We start from the raw sequence: 11,707 nt of genomic DNA, 5'->3' as shown, positions 1-11,707 counted from the left end.
TGTAGGCAGTCTGAGCATGCTGGGAGTTGAAGTTTTGCAACAGCTGGAGAGCCTCAGGTTGGCCATGTCTGGCATATAGCATACACGTTCAAGACAATCGGTATGCGGCTTGATGTTTGCTTGTCTGATGAATGTACGAACCTATAGTTTTCTGTCTGATATACAGGCACGCTTATTGGAATCAATTGCCCAATGTAACATAGTAACATAGTACATAAGGCCGAAAAAAGACATTTGTCCATCCAGTTCGGCCTGTTATCCCGCAAGTTGATCCAGAGGAAGGCAAAAAAAAAAAAAACCCTGTGAGGTAGAAGCCAATTTTCTCCACTTTAGGGGAATATAAACTTCCTTCCCGACTCCAATCAGGCAATCAGAATAACTCCCTGGATCAACGACCCCTCTCTAGTAGCTATAGCTTGTAATATTATTAAGCTCCAGAAATACGTCCAGGCCCCTCTTGAATTCCTTTATTGTACTCACCATCACTACCTCCTCAGGCATAGTCTCACTGCTCTTACCGTAAAGAATCCTTTTCTATGTTTATGTACAAACCTTCTTTCCTCCAGACGCAGAGGATGTCCCCTCGTCACAGTCACAGTCCTGGGGATAAATAGCTGATGGGATAGATCTCTGTACTAACCCGTGATATATTTATACATATTAATTAGATCTCCCCTCAGTCATCTTTTTTCTAAAGTGAATAACCCTAATTTTGATAATCTTTCAGGGTACTGTAGTTGCCTCATTCCAGTTATAACTTTAGATGCCCTCCTCTGGACGTTCTCCAGCTCTGCAATGTCTGCCTTGTTTACAGGAGCCCAGAACTGTACACAGTACTCCATGTGTGGTCTGACTAGCGATTTGTAAAGTGGTAGGACTATGTTCTTATCACGGGAATCTATGCCCCTTCTGATGCAACCCATTATCTTGTTGGCCTTGGCAGCAGCTGCCTGACACTGGTTTTTGCAGCTTAGTTTGCTGTTTATTAAAATTCCTAGATCCTTTTCCATGTCAGTGTTACCGAGTGTTTTACCATTTAGTATGTACGGGTGACTTGCATTTTTCCTTCCCATGTGCATAACTTTTGTCAGTGTTAAACCTCATCTGCCACTTATCTGCCCAAGCCTCCAATCTATCCAGATCCCTCTGTAGTAGTATACTGTCCTCATCAGTGTAAATTACTTTACACAGTTTAGTGTCATCTGCGAAAATTTACACTTTACTATGCAAGCCTTCTACAAGATCATTAATAAATATATTGTGACAAAATATAATGTGACAAAAGTTTTTTTTTTTCATGCCTAAAATATAGCTTGCTATCCTGCAAGTGCAATGTTCGCAGTATGGGAACAGGTCTGTGTTCTTTCTTTTCCATCATGACACGTGTTGAATAATTGATGTCAATGTATTTTTTTTATATAATTACTAAAATCCAGTATGACTATTTTTTTCAGAAATGTCACAAAGCAATTATTTTTACAGAAATGTCACAAAACAATCATTATCTAGCGGGTCACAGGATGAAACGGAGAGGACACACTCCCAAATGGAGACAGTATGTATTTAGAAAATGGGGCATACTATATCCTAATACTAAATACTACTTCAACACTAGATTAAAAAAAAATGTATATTGTTTTATAGGAATTCAGCCAAAGACAACCGTCAACAGATGTGGGCAGGACAAGTACTCACGAGCCAAGACAGGTATACTTGAATAGCAATGGAAAGAGACGCTTATGCCGCTGTACAGAACACTGGTGAGACCTCACTTGGAGTATTGTGCGCAGTACTGGAGGCCATATCTCCAGAAGGATATAGATACTCTAGAGAGAGTTCAGAGAAGAACTACTAAACTAGTACATGGATTGCAGGATAAAACTTACCAGGAAAGGTTAAAGGACCTTAATATGTATAGCTTTGAAGAAAGAAGAGACAGAGGGGATATGATAGAAACTTTTAAATACATAAAGGGAATCAACTCGGTAAAGGAGGAGAGCATATTTAAAAGAAGAAAAACTACCACAAGAGGACACAGTTTTAAATTAGAGGGGCAAAGGTTTAAAAGTAATATAAGGAAGTATTACTTTACTGAGAGAGTAGTGGATGCATGGAATAGCCTTCCTGCAGAAGTGGTAGCTGCAAATTCAGTGAAGAAGTTTAAGCATGCATGGGATAGGCATAAGGCTATCCTTCATATAAGATAGGGCCAGGGACTATTCATAGGATTCAGATATATTGGGCAGACTAGATGGGCCAAATGGTTCTTATCTGCCGACACATTCTATGTTTCTATGTTTCTTATAAAGTTTACAGCATAATAATTTTGAACCATTTCTATTAACTTTAGGAGGAGGCAGTCATTTCTCCTCCAGCAACAAGACCACGTGGCACAGTTCCTAGGGGTCGTGGAAGGAGATCTCTTCGTGGAGGTCATGCCCGTGGTCGCTGTGGGACTGTGAGTATATATTAGCTTTCGTTATAGATGTTCAATCTCTGCCACTCCAGTAGCGGTGAAACTACAACTCACACCATGTTCCATTCTTACATATGATGTTCCAAGAACACCTATGAAGTGTGCATCCTGGAAGAGTTTCACCACAGCCAGAGTGTTAACTTCATTAATAATTATAACTGTCTATAGGGTTCCAGAAGCCACTCGGGTGAGGATGTTCCAACAAACATCCATTTTGACCAGGAACTCCTCATCCATTTTGTGGAGGAGAGACCGGCACTATGGGACCAGTCCCAGCGGCTTCATGCGGACCACATAGCAACCCGGCGTCTGTGGTCTGAAATTTTTAGAGCCCTCTTGGAAAACTGGGAGAATATGACTGACCATCGACAACAGGCTTGTGGTAAGTTGATTACAGTGCCAACATAACCTTTGATGTTATTTGTATGTATAATAAATTAGCATTTTAATTCAATAGGGGAGATCGTAGTGATTCGGTGGAGGTCCATGAGGGATCGATTTATCCGCGACCTCCACACCGAAAAAAACCTTCCGAGCGGTTCTGGGTCGAGGAACAGTCGGCCATACCGCTACGCTCCCCTGCTGCAGTTCCTGAGAAGGTCTGCAGAAATGATGCAGTAAGTATTCCACTTGTAGTTTAATATTTTGTGATTACATTTTGCCAAGGGCAAAACACTCTTCAGCCCCTGGAAGAGGACACAGAACAGGCTGCTGGAGCTTCTGTCAGGGAAAATCCTGTTCCAGAAAACAGACTATCCCCTACCTGTTCCATCTGCCCCTATGGAAACTGCAGAACATCCAGTAGACAGTGCTTTTGCAGGAGTACGTAGGAGGCGTTGAACAGGTAGGTGAATATTTGCGGAGCTAGAAGCCCTAGTAAAAATTGTAAGGGACAATTTGAAGAGAGTAGAGGAAAACATGTTTAGGAATAAGGATGAGCTTTTGAACCACATCCGGACGCTGGAGGGGGCGGGCCGGCCGGATCCCCTTACTCCTAATCAGAGTTTTCTTTTAACTCTTGCTCCGTGGATGGATAGTCTGTCTCTGGAACAGAATTTTCAATGTCGGATGGCATTGACGCAAACAATGTTGTATTTTGTGTACCGCCCCCCAGCCCAGACATATCCCCCAGCACCGTCTTTTCCCACACACCACATTCCTATGCCCCATACCAATACTACGAACCTCCAAATACCTCCTTTCACAGACTGCAGTCTTATGGCCCATCGTATTTAAATCAACCAATGCCTTATCCTCCTCCACTTCTTTCGCCACTTGCCGATCCAATCCCCCCTCTCTGTCCAGTACTCCAACCTATACTGCGAGTAGCGTTTCTCCCTCTTTCTTTCCAACTCCTCACACTTTTACCACTCCATGTACTTCACATTCACCCCATTCATCTCAGGTGTCTGACAGTCATTCGCTACACACTCCACGGCCACCGACTCCTGCACAACATTCAACACGACACTGACAAAGGCTCCAGCAGTCCCCAAGGTCAATAAAGTGGATACCACCCAAAAAAAAATATTCATGTTTGCACATGTTCATGAACATCATATCAAAGCTCTTGAAAAAAAAAGTGAAAAAAAGTTAATTTACCATAGGGTAACCATTAAGCGTTCTTCTGGTGACACGTTTTTTTATCTGAATTTGTTATTCCTTCTACGTAGACGTTGTTGTAGTTTCTGCACAAGATGGTCAAAGCTTGACACACTCATACGTAGATAATCAAAAAAACATTCTGGGTGACGGCGAAGATCTTGATATAAAGTGGAGAATACTCCTCTTGTGCATCGTGCTGAGGTTATTGGATGAACCCAATATCTTCTTCTCTGGCATTGTAATTTCCTTTGTTTCCATTTCATCCTTAGGATAAAGTAATCCAACGAAAAAAAACTATCAGCCGGCTGCATTTCAAGCTTGCAATCCCTAAACAGCCAGAACTGAAATTGTACAAGGACATATCCATGTATATATACTGTCTAAAAGTGGGAGGAAACTAATGAATATAAAAAAAAAAAAAGATGAATAACGGAATGCAAACGGATACATGTCAGTTTTTTTAACGGATCCGCTTTGTCTATCCGTTAAATTAACGGAATATATATTGTCCGTTAATGTCCGTTGGCTTTCCGTTATTGTACTCATTTCCGTTATTTTGAACGGATTAAAAATAGAATGGAAAGCCAAACGGTGATGTGAACGAAGCCTTAGTGTGTCTACTTTCCGAAATGGGGTCATTTGTGGGGTGTTTCTACTGTCTGGACATTGTAGAACTTCAGGAAACATGACAGGTGCTCAGAAAGTCAAAGTGTGTAAATTCACATTTTTGCACCATAGTTTGTAAACGCTGTAACTTTTACCCAAACCAGTAAATATACACTTATTGCATTTTTTTTATTAAAGACATGTAGAACAATACATTTAGAGAAAAATTTATATAGAAATGTAGTTTTAATTGAAACATTTTACAACAGAAAGTGAAAAATGTCATTTCTTTGCAAAAATTTCGGTCAATTTTTATTAATATAAAAAAAAGTTAAAATGTCAGCAGCAATGAAATACCACCAAATGAAAGCTCTATTAGTGAGAAGAAAAGGAGGTAAAATTCATTTGAAAGTAGTGTAGTGTAGAATTGTAAAAAGTGGTCTGGTCATTAAGGGGGTTTAAGCTAGGGGAGCTGAGGTGGTTAATACTGTTTTTTTCTTTTCATAATTTACAGTATCTGGTTTATTATTAATATGCTTTTTTACATCGTTTTTCATTTCTTGAACTGTTCCACTTGTAACTTCTTGCAAAGAGAGTCCAGTCATGGTCCTATATCATGGGTCATTCTACCTGCCCTCTTCCTCTCCCTTTGTAGATGGGGAAGATAGACAGGGCTCTGAGATAGTTATGTGTTGACTCAACCTGGACACTAGGCCCAATGATTGGAACAGTCTCAAGTTCAATATTGTCCACTAGTAGTCTTTTGTATTCCCTTTCTCCTTCATGTTCTTCCCTCCCTCCCATCTCTTTTGCAGAAATTATGCAAGTCGCAGCAAAGTACCACAGACGTGGAGTGGGTCCTTTTGAACCTGGCTCTCCTGGAGGAATTCTTTATATGCACTAGACAATAAGTACGGTACTATCCCTACAATATAATAATTATTAAATGCATGTCATTAAATGTCAAAGGCCTCAACTCTAATGCAAAAAGAAGGCTGGCCCTGACTGAATGTCGTTCGCAGAAGGCAGAGGTAGTTTTCCTTCAGGAGACCCACTTTGATCAAAGTGGTACCTTCCAGTTTGCAGCCAGATCATTTCCGCGAATCTATTCTGCTTTCTCAGATAGACAGCGGGGGTGGCTATTCTTTTATCTGCTGCAGGTTGAATCCTCGGTTTCGGATCTAATGGGCAAATAAGTTATCCTTCAGGCTTCCCTACAGGGAACCCCCCTTGTTCTATGCAACCTATATGCCCCGAACTGTGGGCAAATTCCTTTTTTAAGAAACGCTCTGTTGAAACTATCCCATTATGTTCCAGCAGCACTGGTAGTCGGAGGAGATTTTAATGTCTTTTTCTGAATGTCTAGATAGGTTATCCTTGGCAGAAAAATAGTTCCACAGTCACAACGTAGACTCTCGCGCCTCTTTAGATGCTTGGTTCGGAAATTCGCATTGTATGACCTATGGCGATTTAACTATCCTACATCTAAAATGTACACTTTCTTTTCTCACCCTCATAGTACACACACTCGCATTGATTATTTCTTTGGTAACATACCCACTCTTAGATTGTTAGCAAATGCAGATATAGGAAATATCACATAGTCGGATCATGCCCCAATCTTCATTCATTTGAACACTATAAAAAAAAAACCCACCAAGATCTGTCATTGGCGCATGAACGATACCCTTCTCACTAGGCCCATACCTAGGCAAGAGCTTCAGAACACTTTATCTGAATACTTTTCTATTAACCAGCCTTTGGTCTCTGAGGTGTCTATCCTGTGGGAGGCGCATAAAGCTGTTTTTAGGGGTAACTGTATAGCAATTGGCTCTAAACTTAAAAAAGATCGCAACTTAAAATACGCTTTCATTATTGACCAATTAAAAACTTTAGAGACTCAATTGGGGTCGCGGGGCTCACTGCATTTATTACGGCGCATTGTCATTCTCCGGGCTAGACCGAGGGACTTGGCTCTTGCGAAAACGGAAAAATTGCTCTTATACTCCCATCAATGCTTTTACGCATGGGGAAACAAACCACACACAGTTTTGGCACGTCTGCTCCGCGACACCAATAATATAGGGTCACCTACAGTTATAAGACAGTTATATGGTAACATTGCATACAATCCTAAAGTTATATCAGACCTTTTTCCAAAATATTACAAAGCTCTCTGTGCGCTCCCACGGCAACTACCCTCTAATAGTGCATACTGTCAAAGGTTATTCTCATATTGTTTAAGTCAATGCAACTTACCCAAGATCTCAACAGAGGCTCTAGCTTCCCTGAATACTCAGATCACAGCGGAAGAGGTTGAAGAGGTAATAAAGCAGCTCCCCAATAGCAAATCCCCTGGACCAGATGGGTTACCTTATCTTTATTATAAAACGTTTACATCTGTTCTTATCCCACATGTGGTATGTATCCACTGGACTCGGAGGTCGAGTGGAGGGGTGGACCATAAGCGCAATAACGCAACCAGAATTTTACAAACCAATAATTTTTTTTTTATTGTTGATGTGACAACTCATTTCAGGGTTCTGCGGACCCCTTTTTCAAGTCTAAAAAACATATACATAGTCATACAAAATAAGAACACACTGATGGGTGTAAGCTTACCAAAATCTATGATAAAAGGAATAATAATAATAGTATGACCGTCACGAGGAGGGTCATTCAGGCTTAGATTTGGATGTAAATATAAATGGATGAATGAGTACATTAATGCGTGAATACAATGAAATAAATAATGAATAGATAGTAAAAATAATTATAGATAGTAATGAAAATAAAAATAAATGGAAATTATATTATGTAATATACCATATATTATAAACTATAATATAAAGAGCACCAGTTAAGGCAAGGGGGGGGGGGGGTCAAGAGTGATGGGCTTGTTTGAGGAGATAAAAGGGCGGCATGGGGAGATGGGCGGGGACAGTATCTGTGAGGGGATGAGATCGCATGATGCTAGGGATGAGTACACAGCGTTCCCACATATGATTGTATTGTTGAACTCTTTTCTATAAGGTGCACCAATACCAGCCTCAATGTTAGTCTTGTATCACCCTCATCCCAAAGCCTTGTAGGGATCAAATGGAGTGTGAAAATCTTTACTAAAATTCTCGCGAATCGACTCTCAATACTGCTCCCCCAATTAATTCATAAGGATCAAGTGGGATTTGTGTTGAATCAACAGGGAGGAAATAACACAAGGAGGGCTATAGACTTAATTGACATTGTTTCAAAAACTGAGCATCAGGGCTTATTATTAAGCCTGGATGCGGAGAAAGCATTTGACCGGTTAAGCTGGCCTTTCATCTTTTCAACCTTGCAGGGTTTTGCGATTGGTGGTCCCTTTGTAACTGCACTTCGTGTGCTATATACCCAACCTACAGCTGTTATCAAAATGACCCATGCCCAATCCGGTAAGATACATATTTTTAATGGCACAAGGCAGGGCTGCCTGCTCTCTCCTCTTCTTTTTGTACTATGCATTGAGCCTGTCCGATTACACCCTGATATTCATGGAGTAAAAGTAAACCATGTAGACTTCAAGCTGTCTCTTTGTAGATGTCCTTCTTACTCTAACACACCTTCATGTTACCCTTCCGAATCTATTCAAGTTGTTAGAGGATTATAGCAAACTGTCAGGATATAAAGTTAATACTACAAAAACGGAGGCATTCCCATTGAACATTCCACCTGACAGGTTGAGTGATCTGAGGGAAAACTTCAGTTTTTAAATTGACCAACAATACTTTAAAATGCTTGGGTGTACACTTAACTCAGAAATACGCATCTCTCTATACTTATAATCCCCCCCCCCCCCCTTTCCAACAGATAATGGCCCTTATGACTAAGTGGAAGCCTCTACCCCTTTCTCTATTTGGCCAAATAGCAGTGGTAAAAATGTCCATACTACCAAAGTTGTTATATTTGTGGGAGACCCTTCTGGTCCCTATTCCAAGAGGTCTTCAATCCTCAATCCTTAAATTCATCTGGAATGGAAAGAAACACAGGATTCTATGTGGTACTCTTACAGGCCCCAAATCGTAGGGTGGTCTGGGGCTACCTGATATCACTAAATATTATTCGGCAACGCATTTAAGGTGTATCCCTGCTTGGTCGAACCTCTGCGTATTCCAGATGGATGGATTTTGCGAAATTATGGATTGCCCCGATACATCCCAATGCCTTAATATGGTCTTGTATACCAACTGCCCAGACACCGAAGGGGCCTATGTGTCATACGTATACTGTTTGGAAATTTTGTAGACAGAGATTGTCTCTAGTGTCTGACAACTCATCCATGATATCCTTGCTATTTAATCCGCTATTTCCTGCTGGTATGGAGGTTTCTTTTTTTAAGTCCTGGTTTTCCAAAAGGATATTCCGCTTTGCAGCTATAGTGGATTATAGGACTTTGAAGATTATACCTTTTGACACCTTACCTCCACGTACCACTTACCACTTACCAGAGGCCTCTAGATATCAACATCTGCAAATTCAGCATTTGTTCACTAGTTTATTTAATGCTACACAGGTCTCTACACCAAGGGCGTTTGAGAAGTTGTGCAAACTTTCAGACTCTACTATATTATACTGTCCTCTCCGGACCCTTCCACACCACTCAGACACTCATATATTTCCAAATGGGAAACGTTCATAGGACGTGACATATCTCTGGGTGAATGGAAAATAATATGGGAAAGAGCAGCTTTAACTTCCACTTGTGCCACATTTAAAGATTTTTAATAAACTTTTGATGTTCTTGTATCACACCCCTCAACAGTTGAGGCTTTTTGATCCTAAAATATCAGATAGATGCTGGAGATGTGGAACGGAACTAGGGTCATTGTTCCACATCTTCTGGGAGTGTTCCTCATTACACCCATTTTAGAAAGAGACACAGGAGATTCTTTTACAAATAGGTGTTGAGTTCCCCTTAAACTCTTATCTGTATTTGTTAAATATGCCTCCCTCTCCACTGGAAAAAAAAAACTAATTTATTACTTGTACTGCACATATTGAAAGCTGCTAGACGCCTTATAGCTAGTTTTTGGAAACGACACGACAGGCCTAATCGTTTGGACCTTACAACAAGTGTTTTAGATGTTATAAGAATGGAATACTTAGCTGTCCTCATGACCAATCAAGTTGAACGAAGTTGACAAAGTCTGGAAGCCCTGGGATGATTATACTGATACGCTTCTGTGACATTACAAAGTTGCTTTCTGGACACACAATCTCCTTTCCCCTTGTTTATTGTCTTGTCTTTGTTTGTTATACTTCCTTTATATCTCTTACTAGTTATTAACCGGTCCATTTAATTTTGGACAAACATTTAAGATACAATGTAATCTTTATATGCCACTATGATTCTATATGTTTGTCACTTTAAAAATCATTACTATGTAATGGCTCAATCTTCTTTATATTTATGATGCACGTGCTTATTATGTCTACTTTGTTGACTCTTATGCAGACATGTTGATATTCATTGCTGTATCGTTTTCTCATTTTAAATAAAAAATTTAATAAAAGACAATAATACAAAAAAAAAAAGAAAGCCCGCAAACAATTTACTGAAGACAAGCGGACTAAGGACATGGATTACTGGTACCATGTACTGTGGTCCGATGAGACCAAGATAAACTTATTTGGTTCAGATAGTGTCAAGTGTGTGTGGCGGCAACCAGGTGAGCAGTACAAAGACAAGTGTATCTTGCCTACAGTCAAACATGGTGGTGAGAGTGCTATGATTTGGGGCTGCATGAGTGTTGCTCGCTATGGGAGCTGCAGTTCATTGAGGGAACCATGAATGCCAACATGTACTTACTGAAGCAGCACATGATCCCCTTCCTTGGGCTGCAGGGCAGTATTCCAACATAACTACCCCAAACACACCTCCAGGACGAGCACTGCCTGCTAAAGATACTGAAGGTAAAGGTGCTGGATTGGCCAATCCTGTCTGAAGACCTCTGTGGGGCATCCTCAAACAGAAGGTGGAGGAGTGCAAGGTCTCTAACATCCACCAGCTCCGTGATGTCATAATAGAGGAGTGGAAGAGGATATACATACTCATGCAGAAAGCACACTGAAGGCATCTACACTCACCTAAAGAATTATTAGGAACACCTGTTCTATTTATCATTAATGCGATTATCTAGTCAACCAATCACATGCCAGTTGCTTCAATGCATGTAGGGTTGTGGTCCTGGTCAAGACAATCTCCTGAACTCCAAACTGAATGTCAGAACGGGAAAGAAAGGTGATTTAAGCAATTTTGAGCGTGGCATGGTTGTTGGTGCCAGACGGGCCAGTCTGAGTATTTCACAATCTGCTCAGTTACTAGGATTTTCACGCACAACCATTTCTAGGGTTTACAAGGAATGGTGTGAAAAGGGAAAATCATCCAGTATGCGGCAGTCCTGTGGGCGAAAATGCCTCGTTACAACCGAGGTATGCAGAAAAGCATTTGTGAAGCCACAACACGCACAACCTTGAGGCGGATGGGCTACAACAGCAGAAGACCCCACCGGGTACCACTCATCTCCACTACAAATAGGAAAAAGAGGCTACAATTTGCACAAGGTCACCAAAATTGGACTGTTGAAGACTGGAAAAATGTTGCCTGGTCTGATGAGTCTCAATTTCTGTTGAGACATTCAAATGGTAGAGTCCGAATTTGGCGTAAACAGAATGAGAACATTTATCCATCATGCCTTGTTACCACTGTGCAGGCTGGTGGTGGTGTAATGGTGTGGGGGATGTTTTCTGGGCACCCTTTAGGCCCCTTAGTGCCAATTGGCCATCGTTTAAATGCCACGGTCTACCTGAGCATTGTTTCTGACCATGTCCATCCCTTCATGACAACCATGTACCCATCCTCTGATGGCTACTTTCAGCAGGATAATGCACCATGTCACAAAGCTTGAATCATTTAAAATTGGTTTCTTGAACATGAGTTCACTGTACTAAAATGGCCCCCACAGTCACCAGATCTCAACCCAA

The 11,707-nt window shown here is 40.9% G+C and overlaps 1 protein-coding gene across 2 annotated transcripts; it reads left to right on the top strand.

Moving 5' to 3' along the window:
• Positions 1–1,449: 1,449 nt before the first annotated feature.
• LOC122939682 lies at positions 1,450–6,100 on the top strand. 2 transcript variants are annotated; one of them, XM_044295846.1, is made up of 6 exons: positions 1,450–1,555; positions 1,645–1,707; positions 2,351–2,458; positions 2,645–2,858; positions 2,934–3,093; positions 5,503–6,100. In XM_044295846.1, exons 1-6 carry the CDS (start codon positions 1,457–1,459, stop codon positions 5,552–5,554), a joined length of 696 nt encoding a protein of 231 aa, XP_044151781.1. In that variant the 5' UTR covers positions 1,450–1,456; the 3' UTR covers positions 5,555–6,100. The 2 variants fall into 2 exon arrangements, with proteins under 2 accessions (XP_044151781.1, XP_044151782.1); XM_044295847.1 differs by lacking the exon at positions 5,503–6,100 and adding an exon at positions 4,351–4,471.
• The last annotated feature ends 5,607 nt before the right edge of the window (positions 6,101–11,707 follow it).

Source organism: Bufo gargarizans, chromosome 5 (assembly GCF_014858855.1).
Source record: "Bufo gargarizans isolate SCDJY-AF-19 chromosome 5, ASM1485885v1, whole genome shotgun sequence".
Taxonomy (NCBI): Eukaryota; Metazoa; Chordata; class Amphibia; order Anura; family Bufonidae; genus Bufo; species Bufo gargarizans.
The sequence above is the reverse complement of the archived record's forward strand: the minus strand, read 5'-3'. Positions and strand labels throughout refer to the sequence as shown.

Excerpts from the sequence above, each read along its gene's own strand:
- LOC122939682 (XM_044295846.1), top strand. The coding sequence starts at position 1,457 with ATGTCACAAAGCAATTATTTTTACAGAAATGTCACAAAACAATCATTA. Across the intron at positions 2,459-2,644 it reads CCCGTGGTCGCTGTGGGACT|GGTTCCAGAAGCCACTCGGG; the intron begins GTGAGTATATAT and ends AACTGTCTATAG. Across the intron at positions 3,094-5,502 it reads AGGTCTGCAGAAATGATGCA|AAATTATGCAAGTCGCAGCA; the intron begins GTAAGTATTCCA and ends TCTCTTTTGCAG.